Below are 22096 nucleotides of genomic sequence, written 5' to 3'. Positions count from 1 at the left end.
TAATATATAACACATACTATATATATTTTTAGAACACATAAAACAGTAAAAAAAATTAGAAAATCAAATATTTTTTAAAAATATTAATTTAATTACATGAAAAAAATAACCAATAGATCAAAATACAAAACACTGAAAACATCAAATACTGGTGAGGATGTGGAGCAACAGGACTCTATTCTCTGCTGGTGAAGCACAAAATGTTTCAGCTACTTTGAAGAAGATAAATCCTTGACTGGACTAAGAAAGGGAGAAGGAGTTCAAAATCAGAGATGAAATGAAGACATTACTACTGAGATCACAGAAATAAAGGAGATAATTAGAGGTGATTATAAATAACTATACACGAACAAATTTGTTAATACAGGATAAATGGGAAAATTCCTCAGCACATACCTCTTATTAGAACTGAATCATGAAAAAATAGAACACATAAACAGACTGATAATAAGCAATGAGAATAAATCAGTCATAAAATTGTTCCTATCTAAATAAATAAATAAATAAATAAGCCCAGAGCCAGGTGCTTCAATGCTGAATTCTACCAAACATTTCAAAAAAAGCTAATACCAATTCTTCTTCAGTTATTAAAAAAAAAAAAAAATTGAAGAGGAAGGAATTCTTCCAAACACATTCTGGGAGGCCAGCATTGTGCTGATCCCAAGACCAGATGAGGAGGGACACAACCAAAAGAGAAAATACAGGCCAATATCCTTGATAAACTTAGATGTAAAAATTCTCAACAAAATACTAGCAAACCAATTCCAACAGCACATTATATACTATTCACCATGATCAACTGGGATTTATCTCAGTAATGCAAGGATGATTCAATGTATTAAAATCAATAAGCGTAGAATACCATATCAACAGAATGAATAGAAGATATGGTCATCTCACTTGATACAGAAAGGCAACTAATAAAATCCAACATCCATTCATGTAATTCTAAACAAATTAGGCAAAGAAGAAACATACCTCAACATAATAAAGAGCATTTATGATAAATGAACAGTTAACATGACAGTGAATGGGAAAAAATTGGAAACTTTCTAAGATCTGGAAGAAGACAAGGATGCCCACTTTTACCACTTTTATTCAATATAGTGCTGGATGTCATAGCCAGAGAAATCAGGAAAGAGAAACAAGGGCATCCAAACTGGAAAAGAAGTCAAATTCTCACTGTTTGTAGATGACATATCTGCAAAAACTCCACCAAGAAAACTATTAGAATTAATAAATTCAGAAAAGTTGCAGGACATAAAATCAGTATGTTGCTATATGCCAGTAGCAAATTATCTGAAATAGTAACCAAGAGACTAATCCCATTTATAATAGCTATCAAAAAAGAAAAAAAAGATAAAAGGAAAGACAGACCAACCTAGGAATTAATTTAACCAAAGAGATGAAAGATTTCTACTATGAAAATTATAAAACATGGACAAAATTTTTTGAAGAGAAGACAAAAAAAAATGGAAACACAACTCTCACTCATGAATTTAAAAGAACAAATATTGTTAAACCGTCTAAGTGTCCATACTCTCCAAAGTGACTTACAAATTCAATGCAGATTCAAATGATTAATGGCCTTCTTCACAGAAGCAGAAAAAACAATTGTAAACTTTGTATGGAAACACAACACCTTGAATAGCATTGAGCAGAAGCAACAAAGTTGGAGGCATTCCACAAACTGACTCCAAAGCATACTGCAAAGCTGTAGTAATCAAACCAGCATGGTACTGGCATGAGAACAGCTGTATAGACAAACAGAAGAGAATAGAGAGACTGGAAGTAATCCCATGTCTATAGCCCTATGATGTTTGACAAAGATGCTAAGAAAATGCACTGGAGAAAAGATCATCTTTTCAAGAAGTGGTGTTGAGAAAATTTGTTATCCACTTGCAGAAGTGAACTAGATCCCTATCTTTTGAGTTACAAAAATCACCCTAAAATGGATTAAAGACGTCTATGAAACCTCTAAAAGAAAACATAAACAAAATGCTTCAGGATATTGGAATGGGCAAGAAGCTTTTGGATAAGACCCCAAAAGCACAAGAAATAAAAGTGAAAGTAAACAAATGGGATTACATAAAATAAGTTTTTGCATACCAAAGGAGACATCAACAAAGTGCAGGAAAAACCTACAGAATGGGAGAAAATATTCACAAACTATACATCTGAAAAGAGGATGATAGATAACATTTTGCTATGAACATAAAACTTCTCTAAAAAATTCTATTAAAATTGAAAAATTTTTAAAAACCAACACCTAAGCCTAACAAATATAAGAACTTTTATACAGAAAAGAATTGCTGAAATTAAGAATTCATTCTCTTCATAGACTGGAAGATTTGCTATTGTTGTATATCCATTCCTCCTAAATCAACTTAATGATTTAAATCTCAGATGAGTTTTTATGTAAACTGAAAAGATGCTTCCAAAATTTAAATAAAAGTCAAGACAAACTTGAAAGAATATACAAGTTGAATAACTTACGGTGACAGATATTAAGACATTTTCAAGTTACACTACTTAAAACTAAAAGTTTTGACCCAAGTATTGGCAGACCATTGGAACAGAACAGAGTGTTCAGAAGCAAACAAATATTAATATATAAAGATGACAGGTTTATGACTAAGTTACCACCTTAGACTTGTGGAAATGACATTTTTTTTTAAGTTTCTAGGTTAATTATAAATTCAGTTAAGAAAAAAATTGAAACAATTTGTATCTCACATTACATTCAAATATTTATCCCAGATAGAAAATAGACCTGTATTTGAGAAGTAAAATAATAAAACTGCCACAATAAAAGTAAAGGAGAATGTCATGGTCTGTTCAGACATTCTAAATAGGACACAAAAATATTAAGTATAAAAGAAGTAATAAAATGTATTTCACTAAAATAAGGATGTTCTCATTATAAAAGAAAACACTTGAGAAAATATAATTTTAAGATGAAGCTTGGAAGACAATATTTGCCAACCATGTATCTGACAAAGAACTCATTTTCAAAATATCAAAGACCTCCTACAAATTAACAAGAAATAGACAAACTACCCAATTAACTGGCAAAAAAAAAAAAAAAGATTGAATAGGTACTTCATAAAAAGTCATATCTACATGGCAAAAAAGTACATGAAGGAATTCTTGGTACCATTAATCATCAGGAAATGTATCACACATCCCCAGGAATGGCCAACAATAACAACATTTGGCTAATCATGAAACAGCCAGAATTCTCAAATATTGCTGGTTGGAACATCCTTTTTAGAAAACAATTCTAAATTATTTTCTAAAGGTAAAGATAAAACTATGTTCAATATGGATAACTGAGCCTTACAGGCTCAGTACAAGCCCTGGATACCCACCCCATGATTATGTTTGCACGATAGTTCAAGAATAGACACCCCATGATTATGTTTGCATGATAGTTCAAGAATAGACACCCCATGATTATGTTTGCACGATAGTTCAAGAATAGACAATGTTAATGTACCCAGGTCTCTACTGATACTGTTCTGTGAGGTCTACACTAAATACCCACAGATACCTTTAGAGTGGATATTCACTAGGAGAGATTCTTTGAGATGTTGGAAATGTTCACACAGGTGCATAACTACTAAACACTGATCAAAGCTATACCCTTAATAATTATATACAATCTTATATGCATGTTTTTGCCTTGATTAAACATTTCAAATAATGCTTTAAATATCTGTAACATGAAATTAGCAGGCCATCTTAAAAAAATGAGAAAACATATGCAACATATTATTACCATTTATGAATTATTTATAAATAAGAAATTATAAATATAAATATGGAAACATAACCTGAATAAGGAATTCACGAATGAAATCCAAGTGGTCAAGTCATATGTAGTCATCTACTCAAACTCATTAATGGCCAAATGATTCCAAGTCAACATTCCATAATATTTTTCACTTAGAGGAATGGCAAGGGTAGAAAAAAATGGTTAATTTATGAGGTTAGATAGTGTTCAAGGAAATAAGAACTTGCCTGCATTTTTTAATGAGGTAAATTTTCAAAACTTTTGTGTGAAATAATCTGATGTTATGCACTGAAATAATCTTTACTATGTATTAAAATATAAAATGATTATACCTAGCCATTCAACTTCTGTGTATTTATCTTGTGGAAATAATTAAAACAATGTTAGTAATAGTATTATTTGCAAATGTGGTTCAGTATACACAAAGCGTATATAAATAAATACTGAGCATCTACCACATACCAGATGCTTGAAAACCAGTTACATTTAATATATAACATTGCCTCATTTTATCTTCACTATGACATTTAGTATATCACCATCATTATCATCATCTTAAAGTTAGAATAACTACAGTTTAGAGGAATTATAAGTTTTTCCAGATCATACAGCTAGTAAGTAAGAAGATAGGGTTTGAACTCAGGCAGATTGTTAACAATGTAGAGTCTTGAGAAACAGAGCAATCCAGACAATTGCTCAAATACATATGTATGTGTGCATGTGAATGCTAGATACAAATAAATAGATAAAAGTATATAAAATGTAAAGATACAGTATTTTCTATCAAATAATCACTTAACTTTGAAAAATTAAAAATAATCTTAATGTTCATTATAGGAATTTGTTTTCAAAACTTGTTACAACTATACAATTACACACGGTGCAGTCATTTTAAATGAGAAGGTACACCTAAATAACAAGGTATCTTGACATTAAATGTGCTCCATAACATTTGGAGAGGAATTATTTATTTTTAGAGGGCTCAGATAAAGCATAGATATTATAACTACCTTTTTGGAAAATCTTATATTTATAACCATATCTCTAAATGAATGTACTAAAAATATGGAAGAGCACAAAAAAGTTAAACTGTCTCTGAAGATGGAAATATGGAAAATTCTTTCTATTTCACAGAGTTCCATATTGTTTGAATTTTCTAATAATGAGCACATATTATGTAATAACACTGCCATTTTAAAATGTAGGTGTTTTAAAGACCATAGTGCTAGACATTTCAAGATAATTCTCATTTCAACTTCTGCTCTTTTCAGAAGTAAGCATTATCTTATTAAACTATACATCCCTTTTTCATGTGGAAAAATATGATATAGTTTACTATATGTGCATATTATTACTCAATCTGATTTAGTCCTAGTTTAACAATGCCCTAAATTAAAATCCAAACAAAATTGGAGTGAAAATATAGCCTCTTACTTATTATTGTTACTTTAAAAATTAATTAAAATAGAGAAGTTTTAATTTTAAAGTTTCCTGAGTGTAGTGGGTCAAATAGTGGCCCCCAAAAGACATGTCTGTCTGTAATTTGCCAGTGTGGCCTTATTTGGAAAAAGGAACTTTGCAAGTGTAATTAAGGATCTTGACTGTGAGGTCATCCTGGATAAGGGTGGGTCCTAAAATCCAATGACCAGTGTCCTTGCAAGAAAAGAAAAGAGAAAAAGATACAGAGAAGGTCACGTGAGATCAGAGGCAAACACTGGAGCTATTGAGCAACACTAAGGTCTGCCCACAGCAGCCATGGAAGGATAGAAGCATAAAATGACTTCACCCTCTGAGCATCCAGGATGAAGCAGACTGGCTCAATCCTTTTTTCAGACTTTAAAAACCTCCAGACCTGAGAATGAATTTCTATTGTATTAATCTGCCACCCAGTTGGTGGTAATTTGTTATAGCAGTCCTAGAAAAATAAATACACCTGAATATTATTTGTTTGACACATTTTTCTAGGAACAATGTAATTGGAGAAAAATTAATAGCATTCTAAAGTCAGAATCTTACCATTTGAACTCTGTCCTATTTGCACAGTACTGGAGGGAATATCTGTAATTGAATCACTTAAAGTTGTTGTATAAAAAGCTGTGTTATCCTCCTCCAAACCATTGATAAAGAAGTTGATTTTTGTCTGATGCACCTGTAAGAAATTATTACCATTATTATCTTGAGTGCATAAACTTTTCTAATAACCACACATAGGTTTTTTTTAAAAAAATTCAAGTTATTTCTCCATTTCTTCACTTTCTTCAGTTGGGAAGAGTGAAGACAATTTGTTTTCATAGCACAATGATATCCCTGCATGTTAATAGATCTGGATATAAATCCACATAGTGCAGTTTTGTGCTGTGATCGTACCTCCCAGGGTGCTCACAGCAATGTATAATATTTGTCCCATGCTTGTAATAGCACTGATTACCATGCTTGCATAAGTTTCTTGTGGACATGTTGTTTCTTTACATGCTAATTAAATTTGTTATGACTGTATTTGGAAATAAAACAGAAATGAATACAACAGGGAGAAATATCTAAAACCAGATATACCAAAAATGTATTTCACATGGTTATAATTCAATTTAAGTTACTAAGTACAAAACTACGTCTTATAAATATTAGCCATTTTAGGTATCTGTAACTAGTTAGAAATTTTCAGATATACTTTCCCAATGTAGAATAATGTAAGAATTTGCTAAGCATATTCTAAGCTAATTACTCAAGCAGTTCAATACCTATTTATATTAGGGCTTAGCAAATCATTTCCACAAATGACCAGAGAATATTTTTTTCTTTGAAAGTCAAATAATTTGACTATGTGGGCCAAACACTCCTGGGTACAACTGCTCAATTCTGATTTTGTAATGCGAAGGCAATCAAAGAAAATAGATAAATAAGCCTGGATGTGCTCTAATAAAACCTTACTCAAGAAAACAGGTGACCAGTTAGATATGATCTACAGGTCATAGTTTGATGTTCCCTGGAATTTAACCAATTAAATTCCACTAACACTTTTGGAACTGTTTATGTGACCAGCTCCCCCCAAAAATCATTTCAAACTTTTAAGCAGAATAGTTCATTGATCCTATTGAAACAAAATCTTTATGATTGTATGTAATTCTGAATTAAATAATCAGCCATTTTAACATCAACTTTAGTTGCTACAAAGTTGTCTTTCAGTTCAAGTGCTGTAGGTAAAGGAAATCATTTGCACTCCAACTAAAACACCCATAGAGCATACAAAAGACTCTGGAGAAGGGCAGGGTTGAGAGAGGGGAGAAGAAAGAGAAACACAAATTTAATGTTACACAATTGAAAGGTTAGGTACTAACACTTTAATTAAAACCAAACTGCATCATTAAAAATGTTATTTTGCTATGGATTTTGAGTGGTCATGAGGTATCAGTGTAGGTTCATCGATGTAACACATGGAACACTCTGGTACAGGATTTTGGAGGACAGTGATAGGCGAGGACATTTTGTATATGAGAACTATCTTTAACATTCATTTGGCTGTTGTGAGATCACAACTGCTCTAAAAAAAATAGAGTACATTTCTTAAATGCTTTCCTGTGAACATGGGCATACAATAATTAATGAGAATAAACATTTATTCTTAGACATCTTTAAATCATTATGTGAATTTTTGCCCTAAGAACTTCTTTCATAAATCCCCCAATCAAAAACAAAACAAAATACCTAGAAGTTAATAGCATAATTACTTGGTAATTTTCAAAAAAAGTTACCAAATCTAATTTTTTTTCCATTCTGTGCAATCTGCTTTCACATGAACATGGTTTTTCTTAAATTCATTGACCTAGTGTTGCATTTGACTTCATTTCATAATGTCTTTAATAGACCTAAATTCATACACCAACTCCTCATAGGCCTGGATCTATTCCTCTCTTCTAAGTAGTAGTGCTGATTTTTTTTTTTTTTTTTTGCATCCCATTTTTTACAGCCTGTTACTGTCATTTGGTGTTTGACTGTTATCATTATAAAAGATACAGGCTTTTCTACTTTGTTATTTGTAGCATTATCTCATGTTTTACAACATCTTTGCGCAACATGCAGGCACATGAAATATAACTAGTGAAAAGTTCTCGGTGGTATTAATGCATAAAAAAGAATGTGGTTCCATCTCTACTGTCTTTACCCAGCCAAAAGCTGATGAACAGCCAATTTTCCTTTATCACATTAGCACAGCCATGAGGGAAACACATTTGTTCTAGTCAGCTACACTAAAGATACTATTACCAATCTAACATATACATGTTTTATATCAGCAGTATTCTCAGAGCATGAGAGAGCCAACAATATATTAACACTAGCATGACAGTTTATTTAAGAAAAGAAAATTGTCTCTGTAGAGGGACAGAAGTTAGAAATGTATGGCTAAAGCTCAGTGTCACTGGTCTAATAAAGGTAATAATTCTTCGGCTTTCTTTATAGCAGGTAACACTCCTGTGACAGTTCTGTCATATCATTCAAATAAAAATGTTGTCTTTTACAAGTTTAAGTGTACCTTTATTTTGAGTCAGATAGAAAGCATGTTTTTGATTTTCTTTATTCACTGTATTATATCTGTAGTCAGAAGTTCAGGACCTTTTTTTTTTTTTTAATCAACTCATCACATATTTGCTTAGAAGAATTCACTGTCACTTGCAGTGAATTCCATAAGATGTTTTCACTTGGTTGGTACTTAAAAAATGATTAATGTTGATCCCAAGCCACTCTCTTCCATTGTCCCCGCCCCCTAACAACTACCTTTCTATAAATAAAATTAAATCTTCTTTGGTTTTCTGCACCATGTTTTATGTCCCAAGATTCTCCAAACTATTTTACAATTCTGATCTGGGGCACTATCACACAGAAACTGAGAAGACTATGGTGGCTTTTTGCAATAGCTCATTCTGATGATCCCCTTGCCAGTTATTGAGAGGAATAGGAATATATACCATAGAATTTCTGATTTGTGAGGAGAAAGCCTTCTACTGAAGGAAACTTCCCACCTATCTCATTCTCTAACCCTCGGAGGAGCAGAGTGGCTTGTGCATGTTTATTGGTATGTCTTGAATGAGGGAACTGGCAAAACCAGAAGCAGTTGCCCAAAGGCCTTTAAATCCCCTTCATGAGAGATCAAAATAACTTGGAAAGAAGATAAAGACAAGCAGGTCATCCTCAAGCCTTTATTCCCTGGGGGTTTCTATTTTAATCACTTTCTTTGTCAAGTGTGTCCCTGTAAGAGTCTATACTTATTCCTTTGATGTAGAATTTCTGACACTATCCTCCCATTGGCCTGCCTGATTGGTAGGGAGTATAATTCAAAAGATAAGAAAGTCACATAATAGCTGAACAGTTACCAAAAGGAAAATATCATCAAATCCACCTAGACCAATAATCTAAAACCACCTGTTCCATGGAAATGCCAGATCTTTTGCTATTCTACTCCTGCTGGCCACAAAAATAAAACAGAGAGACTGCTGACTCAGTCTGGGATGGGGTTTGCAGGGGAGACCTGTACTAACCTAGAAAAATGATTTTCCCATTCCCCTCTATCTTTCTAATTTAAATTGAATTTAATAAAACAACAACCTAGTACCCACAATGGCTCAATGAGCTATACCAAGAAAAATGTATCCTTTCTCTCCAAGAGATAATATGTTGTTTGATAACAGAAGTTACTAGTGTTCAGATCATTACAAATGATGATGGTTGTGTTAATTTATTTAATTTTATGGTGCCGGGGATCAAACACAGAGCCGTGTACATGCTAGGCAAGCACTGTACCACTGAGGTGTATCACGCAGCCATTTATTTTTATTGAATCTTGATATCATCAATGGAACTGCCTTTTTCAAGGAGTTGCTTTAAGTCATATTTATCTGTGAATGTGTGTGTAATATGTAACATACATTTAGACCTTCTCTATTCGACCTGCTTCCTCAGAGTGCCAGTTTTGTTAGCTTAAGGGTCTCGTCTTAAAACTATTTTAAGCATTCTGGATAACACCTTTTTAATGTATTTAACATGAAGTGATTTAGCAACATATTTTAAGTTCAAATTCAGCCTCCAAAGATGATGACAGAGGACATGAATATAAAGAAGAACATCATCTTGAATGTTAAGGTATTCAACACACACCAAAAAAAAAAAAAAAAAAAAAAAAAAAAATCAAGACACTGTGATATGAATCAGAAGGAAAAACTTTATGGAGGAGAAAAGTCTTAGACTTTCTGAAATAGAAATTTCTATTTCAGGGAAATTTCTATTTCTAAGTGAAAGGATTTGCATAAAAGATTCCACTATACTATCTGTAATTTTTAAGCACAAGACAATTTATCCTGAAAACTCCACAAGGTTATTTTAAAATATCATGTGTGTGTTATATTCCCCTGCCTGAGAACACATGGAATTCCACCTCCCAATTACTTACCATCCCAAAACTAAGGTCTTCTGAGATTTTTCCTCACTTATCTCATCTGATTTTATTTCCATCATACAGCATCAGCCAACCTCAGCCTAATTGGTGAGATATCCTCACTGGTGATCATACAGTATTTAACACTGTCTCCAGAATTTATTCAAGCTCTGTCTATGGACATTTACTCAATTTTCAACATTTTTGAAACATATATCTCAAGTCCTGTTTCTTTCAATAATCCTTTGTCAACTACTTCAGCCCTGTGGTTAACATTTATTGAAAAATGAGTATGTCAGGCAGCATTTTTAAAACTTTATGTATATTCCTTCTTTTTATCTTTACAGCAACCCAAGGTAGGATTGCTATTATCTCAACTTTATACATACACTGAATCAGAGAATTGACAACAGAAGTTACTCAAGGTCATAAAGAAGGTCAAAAGGCACCAGAGCCTGTTTGAAACAACCAGTTTTAATTAGTCAATTAAATCTAGTTAGCCTTTGGAAATAGCAGTCATTTAGTTTATTGGACCCATTGAGTCTCCTCTATAATTCTGTCCAGCACTGGTTCAGGTGTAGTGTCAACACCTCCCACAATAAGAATGGTAATGAACCCTCCTGCATGGTATCATCACTTACCACATTCCCACCATTGCATTGAACATTTTACATATATCATCTCACTGACCTCTCACTTTGCACTGTTTTTATCTCATATTACAGATGAGGATACTGGGGCTTAACTGTTCTAGTAGTAAGCCTCTACAGACTTTGGGAACCCTTTCATCTTGGAATAGCGTTTATTACTATATATGACTGAACTAAAAGGTAGCCCCTTAAGCCTTCAGTTCATAAGTCCCAGTTCTTACTATTTAGAACACACTAAATAAATCTAATCGCTTTTCCATGTGATATAAAGAAGAATGTCATCCTTCTCCCAAGTCTTTTTCAGGATAGATGTGTTCAGTTTCTTTGATGTTCTAAATATGTCATAGTTTTTCGTCTCCTCTTAAAATGTGACTTCAGGAATTGGTCAATCTCTAGATACCTTTCAAATTGTTATAGGATTATCACTTTAATACAATTCAAAGTCACTTGCTAGGATTTTTGACAATAGCATCATGTAGCTAAGACTACTAAATTGAGCTGATTATTCACTAAAGTACCAAATTTTTTTGCAACTGCATCACTTCTAAATTATATATACCCATCATATACATATGCGGCTGGTCAAGAATATGTACTTATCTGTGTTATATTTCATTTTGTTAGGTTTAGGCCATTTCTCTGGACTGTCAAAATCTTTGTGGATGCTATGTCTGTCACTCAATGTACATACCATCACTCCAGGATTTATATCATTTGTAAATTTGATGAGCATGCCTTACATGCTGGGCAGAAGCTCAGTATCTACTGACTAATTGATACCTCAAATAAAACCACCAACACTAACTACAATATATTACAATTCTAACTAGAAAGAAAACACACCATTTTCTCATGGATAAAACGTATTATACCAGGATTCTTCACATATTTTTCAATGTGGTCTTGTTTACTAACATGGATTTTTATATAATTACAAAAAAAAATCCCAGTCTATTAAATATTCGTAAGCTATATTTATACAAATATGATAAAATTAGGACTGGAGAAAATTATTCAGGAAGGTTGCTTTTGCAGAAATTTATCATGTGGGCTGCCCACAAATATTTGGAATGTTTGGAAAGTACATGTATACCCACTACTAATGTGAATCAGGGAATAACTGCTTGAACCTTCATTTATTTGGACTATTTTGAGACTGTGTGGAAATGATTTCACATGCAGATATCATCAAGGTTTTTTCCTGTTTTGGTTTTTCTATTGCATTTCTCATGAACTCACACAAATTTTCCAAACCTTGCTCCTCTCTTTCTCTAACTCCAAGCAACTACATACACATTAACTCTCATATTTTCTTCCCAAGTATGTCAGACAAGTTCTTGAAGTAATCTACTGGAGAAGCCTATATGTGTAACATTTTCACCCTGGGGTTGATGCTTTGGATATGCTGTTCTCCCCCTTGGTATCTAAGAAAGGTCTCCAAATACTGCCATCTCTCAAAGACAAGCCCCCAGTTTAATCAGTTTCTAAAAGGTTAACATTGAAACACCCACATAATCTAGAATTTATTTTACACAAGTAAAATTCCCTGCCCTTAAAAGGAAGTTAACTTACTTTTTCTTTCATGTTTGTGGAGAAAATTACTCATCAGATCCTTTACTAAAATCCAGTAACTGTTTTGAAAATAGTTCTGTTGTTTGAATATGTGATGAGCACATTATTGTGTGCTAAGTGTGATGCTACACATAAGGGATCTGTAAAACACGGGCCTTTTCTTCAAGTAATGTCAATCATAATGGAACTAGGCACATAAAAATACTTTCAAGTGTAAGGTGGGCAATGCAATAAGATAAACTGAATAAAGTGCTTAGGGTCAAAGACGGGAAAAAATAAATCAACTTGGAAGTTTTCTCCTCCAAATTCTTCCCTATTTCTTTCCTTCCTGCAATAGAGGTATTCCTCAAATGAGATGTCTGTACTTGCTTTGTCTAGTCAATCTTCTTCCATTCTATCCATAAAGTAGATCAACTAACAGACTCTTTTTTATTACTTAAAAAATGCATATCTCACAATAATAACAAAGTTTCAAGAAAATTACAAAGACTTTTTTCTGAACTTTTTGAAATTCAGATTGACATAAAGATCCATAATCCCTGAATTCTGTAGCAGGTATTTACTACAGAAAAAAAAAAAAAAAAAAAAGACATTCTCCTTTCTAAGCACAACCTAACAAACAAAACCAGAGAATTAACACTGATACATCCTTACCATCTTATCCTTAGAGGTCATTTTTGCCAATTGCCCAAGATTTGTCTTTCATAGAAAGTGAATCCAGTCCCAATTCTATCTCTTCAGTTGTCATGACCCTGAGGTATCTTTTGAAGTGGAAGCATTCCTCAGTCTCCCTTTGACATCCTCAGTCTTAACACAGCTGAAAATTACAGTCCAGCTATTTTTTTTTTTTTTTTTTTTTTTGCGGTGCTGGGGATCGAACACAGGGCCTTGTGCTTGCAAGGCAAGCACTCTACTGACTGAGCTATCTCCCCAGCCCCAGTCCAGCTATTTTGTAGATCACTTGTCAATTTGGGTTTGTCTAATGTTTCCTCATGACTACATTCAGGTGACACAGTGATCTTATTACGTCTTATTGTGTGCTACATCGTTTCTATTTGTTCCATCATTAATGACATTAACTTTAATTGTTTGCATTAATGGGTATCTGCAAGGCTTCCCCAGTATTAAAATACAATTTTCCCTTTCACAATTAACATTTTGTGAGTGGACAGATTGAAACTATAAATTTTCTTATTAAACTTTCAATTTTATTTATTTTCATCAGTAGAGACCCATAAATCCATTTTATTCTGTGAGATATAATACATTGTTCTCAGTACATATTTCAGTGCTCAAAAACATACATGTTTGGACAGTGGAGGTCCCATAAAGCTGTGTCATACCAACACGCCCCATGGAATCTGTCATAGAACCTTGTCCCCATAAATTCTTTCAAGTATACTCTTGCTTTCTGACATAAGGTGATCCAGGCTTACTTTGTACTTTCTTGTCTCAGCCCTGAAATCAGCCATTTCTCCAAGGGATCATGGTTTCTTACTGTGTTGAATGGGATTTAGAAACAAAGATTCAGTGCCAAGTCCACTCATGCTCTATAGATGTTATTGCTTGAGACTTCCCTCTTGCTCTCGGTGGACAGAGGTAGAGAATGTGAATAGAGATTGATGGTAGTACAGAGAAAGATTAAGTGGAGGTACACACACAATTCTATGTTGTTTCTACACATCCATGTGTGTCTATGTAAATATATACCTATGCACACATACAAACATACATGAAATAAAATTTTATTAATAACTAATTGTAACTCAATATTCTAAGTTTGTTCTCTTGTTATCTCTTTCCATATCTGTAACTATCTTCTCTGGAAGGGAGATACCTGGCTCCCATAACCCTTAATTTATGTACTTACTTAATTCTCCTCTACCTAGTAATCTTCAGTTGCCTCTACCTCCACCAAGACACTTCTTCACAGGTCCCATACACAAAATTCTGAATTTTCCCTTTCCTTGGGTTGTTATTCTCTTTTGCTAGATCCTTTTCTTGACCTGGAGTTATAAATTCTGAAGTACCCCAGGTTTAGTCCTTGTCCCTCCTTTCTGCTTATAAAATTTCCTACTATCTTCTCTTAAGACTATATAAATACCACCTCAGGCTTATCATTCCCAAATAATTATCTCTAGCTCAGACAACTAATATAGAATACTAAATCCATCTTTCTATTCAACAGTTCTTCTTGGAAGTCTTTTAAGAATTTCAAATATAAATGTTCCAAAATAGAGCACTGCTCTTATCTCCCAAATCCACTTCTTCTCCAGTTCTCCCAACTTTGGAACTTTTGAAATGTGTTCATCCATTTGCTCAAATAAAACTCCTGGAGTCCTCCTTGATGCCTCTCTTTGATGTATCTCATCCATTGCTTCAGCAAATCCAGCAATCCTACTTTCATAATATATCCAGAATCTACTCACTGCCCACCACTTATCCTGCTATGAGGGGCTCTCCTGTCCCAAGTCACCACTTCCTCTCCCCTGGACTTCTGCAGTAGACTATAAGCAGCCTCCCTGGTTTGCTTTGCTCACTCTCAAGAACACAGTCCAAGAGCTCTTGCTAAAGCAAAAGCAGATCATCCATATATACACACTTATACTCTTCTTTGTAAAAAGATCGTCAACGAGTTCATACCCTAAGAAAGAGATCTAATATACCAAGCCCTATACAATCTGGCTCTGTTACCTCCCCAGCTTATGTTGTTAGTATGCCCCTGTGGTCTCTCTGTTCCAGCTACTTTCCTTGTATTCCTCAAACATTCCAGGTACTTTCTGCCTCCAGTCTGTGCATTTTCTAGTCCTTCTTTAGACATAATTATGACAGACATCTGCAGGCTTATTCCCTGAAGGTATTTTCTCCTTCAAGGTATTTCTTCAAATATTTATTTTAGCTAAACCTCTCCTAACTACCCATTGAAACCTACAATCTCCCAATTCTTATAATTTCCTTTCCTGCTTCCTGTCAGATTATCTGCCTTATCCATACCTATCATATTGCTTATTTATTTTGTTTCTTTAGCAATACTTCCCTTTCTCTGCCTAGAATATGAGCTCCATGAGAGGTTTGGTTTGGTGTCCTTTTGTTGTTCTGTTCCCTGACACTCCTTCATTTCCTAGTGAAATAATTAGTTATTACGCGGCGCTCACGTCATCTGCATTGAATGAGCATTCACCTAACCAAACAGGAGTTAGCAAAGCATGAGAATGGTGGAGGAACAAGACAAAATCTCACAAAGAAAGCATAAAAACAGTGGTTATACCAAGCCTTCAACTGAAACTGGTGCTGATCAATTCCATTTTTTTTTTTTTTTAAGATCTTGAGTGATTGGCTTTCATTTTGATTCTAGAATCAGGCAATACTTCATTGCATAAAATAGATTGTTCTATTTACCAATTCCCATTCTCTTAATATCCTTTAATAAATGAAGATTTAAAACGTTAAATTTAAAAGCACCTTTCTCACTTTTCCCCAAATACCTTTTTGTTGTTGTGGGTTGTCTCTTTATATTGTAGTGATAAAGTTTCCTATCATTAGGTCCGATCATTCCTGAAGAAGGGCAATGAAAACGGTGAATTGAACACTCAGGGAGTAAACTAAAGCTCTGCTGAGAGACGGAGCTCACTGCTGATCCCAATTCAGAATACTTAATAATCAAGTCCTCAACATATAGCTATATATGGAAAATCATGTTTCTGTATAGTCTAAAAGCTAGACTTCACATTAGCATTCAATTACTGTATTCCTAAACAGCATAGGCAGAGAGTCTTGCACACAAACAAAACAGAGGTGAATGCCCACTTACAGTATGCATGAGTTATATGTGCTAAAATCCCAAATGATGATGAAATATCCCATTAAACAAGGGGATTAATTTTATATTCTTACAATGCTTGATTTTTCATAAGTATCTCTCTTCTAGTCATATGTGCCCTCAAATATTTCTTAGATCTTAGGACCATACTGAGAAAAATTTACTAAAAATGTTTCATAAACTAAATGAAGAAGTCATTTTAAGCCAAAGGAAAAATATGCTCTTCAACTTCCTTCTGAGAAATGGATCATGAAATCCGATAGGCATTGTTTTATTTTTAAAGATACGCTAGAATTGAGAATAAGGTCTTCATAGTGACCCTTGTTTAAAAGTCCTCTGTGTCCTGAGGCTGGTCAGGTAGTAATTGTCTAGTCTTTTTCTAATTAGTAATGGTGAAACTAATACATTTAATTTGGATTGAAAACAATATAAAAGAAATAAAAGATATAGAAAATAGTCATTCTTTTATGGCAAGTATATATGAGCCCTAAACAAAAAAATAGCTATTTATGGGTCAAATTTATAATGTTCAACAGTTTCCTATCTTTTATTCCTTTCAAAACCAGAAAAAAAATTAGGTCATACCGTAAATTGGGATAAAATAATTGAACATTTCATTATCTGAGGAAATTTGCTTTGGCAATTAGCAAGATTTGAGTGGTTATCTTGAAAATATTCATTTTTTTCACCTTATAATTCATATCTATTCAATCCAACTCTTACAGATGTCTTCCTTTTCCTATGCCATTTCCCCCCTAGTAAGTGAAAGCTGTCAAACAAACAAAAAAAAATCTCAAATTTTGGTGGGGTTGTATACTTAGAAGAGTTTGCTCTTTCAAAGCCTGGATTAGCCTTCCACAAAGGTCAACAGGCCTCAGAAATGTGAAGTCCAGATAAAAATACTTGTTATGAAAAACATTTGTGTTTCTTTTATTCATTAAAAAGAAAAGTAATGAGCTTATAAGCGTTCTCAGAATATTGTTATAGAAAGCAAATGAGAATGGGTATTAAAGGGTGAAATGATTAAAAGGTAAGGGTGAGAATTACCATGGTTGTAATAGTTAATGTAAAAATCAGTGAATTGTCCACTGTCCCTCACATAATGCTTGCTGTCCTGCATATGCATTGGTGCTTTGTGTCTCCTCACTCTTGTCACAATGGATGTTTGTAAATCGGTATAAATTCCCACCATGTAGATATAATGAGGTGTTAGTATACCTCTACCTTTTACAAATTCACCTTTGAATTACAATTTACAAATACCATCAATTGTGGGGATTAAGAGAGGTAGGATTAGCGGAATCTGTTATTCAGATCTTAACTATTACCATGTCAGGGAGCATTTAGCACCACACACACCTAAATTATATTCAATAATTTTCTATCATAGGATCCTATGTTAATTCTTTGAATATTATTTTTTAATCTCAATATGTTTCTTTATATAGGGTTTTTTTTTCCTCCATTCACTCGTTCCTCAACATGCATATGCACACACACAAAATGATATAATCTGTTAAGTGCATTAGTCTTAACACCCAGAACAAAGACCTTTGATTCAGCTTGAACATTTTATATAATTTCTATGATTTTTTTCCCTATCCATTCTGTTGTATCTTCTTGTCCCTACAAGGTGGACACTGTATCTGTCTATTAATGTGTTTCTATTCATCCTAAAGTGGATTCAGTCATTGTGGAACAAGAGTAGGTGGGCAATACAATTCATTTTCTTGACAAAGAGATTCTGCTGCCTCCTGGTCCATTCATCTGTCTTCTTGCAGCCTTAGAGCCCACACTCTAGGCTCCAAATTGATTTTCTCCATTGCCTGATGACTGGTGATGGAGAAGAGCCTTGAGAAGCTGACCCAGACTTGTTGCTGCAAGTGCTATTTGCAATCCAGGTCCCCGGCAGTCACCCCATTTGTACTGGAGTCAGTCATCTCTCCGTGTGCAGCAACCACAACTCAGTCCTCTTCCCTGCCATGACTTTTCTCTCCATGTATACTTTGGGCTATGGTATCCTTTGTCAATCTGATTCATTTACCTTCCATTTTCATAAATTCCTTAAATTATTTTTTTTAACTGTACTCTTTTCTATACCTTACAATAGCAACACATCTGGTCAGCTGCTGATGTCTAATCAGGTTAAAATTAAAAATCCTTTTTCCAGCAAAAAATAATAAAGATCTGATAAACTATAAGCAATGAACATAGTTACTACTTAAGTGCTTTATTTATCATACACTTGAGATCTCAAAATTTCACTATACTATTATTCAGATTTCGCACCACCAGGAATCAGTGTCTAAGTCATTTATACAATCAGACTAGATAGATGACAGCAAGTTGTCAACAGATTTCCCAAGGATTTCTGGGAGGGACTAGAGTCTTACAAGGGGGAGAAGTGTCATTCCATCTGAATCCAACCATTTCACCAATTGACCTGAAGCTGGAAAGTTTCTATTTCTCTAAGGAAAAGAAAACAATCGAAAAGCTGGAGCATCCAATCAAACAAATTACATTTAACCTCCCCAGAGGGTTTTAGCACTTATGCTCTGAGCAGATGTTAGAAGGAATATATATATTTTAATGGACAAGCTTATCATAGGATGCTGCAAAGGAACTGAGGACAAAATGAATAAAACAAATAATTGAACCAAGGAGCCTCATGTTTAAAAATGTAAACTTACTTGAAATAGTATTTTATATGGGCTTGAATTTAAGCAATGTCATTTAAAATTACATACTTATTAAATTAAGGGGAAAATTGATACAGAATTCCAGTTTTATTTCCAGTTTTCATTAACAATCTTCAAGTCTGTAAATGAAATCTGAAGATGACACCAAATTAACAGATACTGCAAAAGTCACTGAGAAATAAGACAAGAGAAAATACAAGAGGCTAAACACTGGGAAGAAACTAAGGGTGATTTTCCCTCTAGTAAAGTGGATGTTCATTCAGAACACACATTTTAAATAGAGTCTCTTCCCTAGTAGATCAAAATGTTTATGAATATACTATCACTGCCTCCTATTTACCAGGAAACAACAATATTCTCAGCACAAGGCAGAAAATAGCACTGGGATCATGAAAATACAGAGACAACAGATGCTAAAAACAGAAGGAAAAAGTACCAAGGAATATGAAGGGAGCCCATGGTTTGTGTGTTTCTTACATCATATAAAAATTAAGAGGACGTATATTACTTTCAAAGAAATTCTAGTCATTTTCTTGGATGCAATAGATTTCAGAGAATGTTGAATGTGAATACGTCTATGGAGAAGAAAAAATATCACTGAATTCAGAATAAGATAAAAATAGGAGAGAAAGAAAACCAGAACTATGAGTTTAACCATTGTTAAAAAAAAAAAAAAAAAAAAAAAACAACTAATTAGACAAAAGAGAACAATGGACTACATAACCAGCATTAATGGAGGAGACTACAAAGTCATCACCAATAAGAAAGAGATTTTTATTCAGCATAGGGAAAGAGAACATTTGTATAGAATTTAGCCAAGTTGTAAATGTTCACCCATTATTCAGAAAATAGATTGAGCTGTGTATTTCACCACATAGCACTTCTCATTATTGTCCTCTTTTACCAAATTCACTCAAACTTTATACTTGTTTATATAATTACTTATGTTTAATATTCAATATTTTCTATGTCCCTTGCATATGTAAAGAAATAAAAGTATTTTCCTTCAAAAATTAAAAAGTCTACCTAATGCAAAATCTATTAATGTATAATAAAATCTACCCATGTAATAATTATGTTTTCATAATTAAACTTATTAAAACTTATTAAATATAATTCTGTAAACCTAATTTTATGTAAATATAATTTGATCAGTTTCACTCCCCATCACCTCCCCTTACCTTTTCCTCTCTCTCCACTTGTGCCCCTCATCTACCCTGATAGTCCTCCTTACAGTGTTATGACATCTAGCTTCCACATACAAGAAAACATAGGACATTTATCTTTAGAATGTTTTTTATGAAGGAAGTTGCATTGAACTGGTCACTGAAACAAAAAGGAAGTGAGAATTCAGAAAGAAATGTACAAGGGAGAAGAAACTGCATGAAGGCAGCTACAAAGAACTTTGATGGAGACCATGAAGCACATGTATTTAAGACACTCGAAAACATTGTGGCCAAAGTTTAAAGTACACAGAAGGACAATGAGTTACAGATGTAGTCACAAATTTCAGAGGATCTTAAACATCTTGCTGAAGAAAAGGAAGAATTCATCCTCCAGGGTATAAGTGACAGAGAGCACAAAGTTGATTTATGCAAAGGAAGAATGTAATCACATTTGTAGAAAGAAAGTAGTTTTCACTATGTAGGTCACTTTAGAGACAAAAATGCTGGAGAACACAAAGGAAGAAGGAACAATTGAAAATATATTACACTATACAAAGCACAAGTTAAGGAAGACTCTAGCTACAACTTACATGCCATATTGTAAAGATACCTGTTCAAAACTTTGTAATACTCATTTCAGTTCCTCTAATCTCCAAAATAGTAATGAAATTCAGTTTTCCAATTAATTTATCTAATAAACTTGCTTTTTCTCCTGCTGCATATTCAACCCATTAATACCTCTCATCTGTATTCTTGCAGGAGTTTCTAAATAGATTGTCCTATTTCCAACTCTATCCCAATCCTGGATGATGCCACCATACATCCACTCATGTATTTATCCATTTATTAAAAATATTTATTGAGAATTGACCACATTCAGACATGATGCCAAACTCTGAGAGAAACAAGAGTAAATAAGGTAAAATCTTTGACCTAGAAGTTTTAGACTTTAGCAAGGGCCACAACAAACCATTGAGTTAATTATGATGATTTCACAGGAAGACTGAGTGCATCTCTATCGAGACTAATTTTTTTTTTTAAATCTTCCTGAAGAATTTGATGCAACAAGAGTTATAGAAGTTTGGGAGCAGCAGTACACACCTGTAAACCCAGTGGTTTTGGGAAGCTGAGGCAGGAGGATCTTGAGTTCAAAGCCAGCCTCAGCAAAAGCGAGGCACTAAGTAACTTAGTGAGACCTGTCTCTAAATATAATACAAAAGAGGTCTGGGGGTGTGGCTCATTGAGTTTAATCCCCAGAGTCTGTGCAAAAGTTAGAGTTAAGTCACCAGGTGTCTTTGTTTCAAGCTAAGGAAGCTTAAAACTTAGAATAATAATAACTGAATTTTGAAAGTTCACTGACAGCACCATAGCAATATAAATTTAGGATATACATATTTGCAATCATGAGCATAAAAATAGTAATGGAAGTCATGAATGTCAATGGGGTTTCCCAGAGACATATACAGAATAAAAAGTACTTGTTATGCAAGGAACTATGAAGAGAAAAACCTTTGGAAAGAAGTGTTAATATATCTAGGATAGGAAAGAAAGAAATTATTTTGGTCACTAATCTTCTAGAATGGAAGCCTGAAGAAAATAAATGAGATTAAAAACTCAAGACATTAATAGAAACTAATAATTACTAATTAAAAGAATGAAAAGGTGGCCTAAATATTTATCCAAGAAAATTTTACCATATTCCTAAGGAAAAAAAATAGATTAACATCAAGATATATGCTGGTTGTTCCAGAATTTGAAGGGTAAGTGTAGAAATCTGTAAGAATCCCACAAGCTGGACTCAGTGGCTGATGCCGATAATCCCAGCAATTCAGGAGGTTGAGGCAGGAGGATCACAAGTTTGAGACCAGACTCAGCAAGTTAGCAAGACACGGTCTCAAAATTAAAACATAAATAAAAGGACTAGGGATATAGCTCAGTGGTTAAGTGACCCTGTGTTCAATTCCCAATT

General features: G+C 33.6%; 1 protein-coding gene across 1 annotated transcript in view; it reads right to left on the bottom strand.

Moving 5' to 3' along the window:
- The window catches only part of Ush2a (usherin), a 746720-nt gene that overhangs the window by 682516 nt on the left and 42108 nt on the right, over positions 1 to 22096 (bottom strand). The window contains exon 3 of the mRNA XM_047521110.1: positions 5813 to 5945. Coding sequence (XP_047377066.1) covers positions 5813 to 5945 — 133 coding nt within the window. The remainder of the gene's footprint in view (positions 1 to 5812; positions 5946 to 22096) is intronic.

Source organism: Sciurus carolinensis, chromosome 12 (assembly GCF_902686445.1).
Source record: "Sciurus carolinensis chromosome 12, mSciCar1.2, whole genome shotgun sequence".
In the NCBI taxonomy this organism is placed as follows: domain Eukaryota; kingdom Metazoa; phylum Chordata; class Mammalia; order Rodentia; family Sciuridae; genus Sciurus; species Sciurus carolinensis.
Note: the sequence above shows the minus strand (reverse complement) of the source record. Positions and strands in the feature narration are given on the sequence as shown.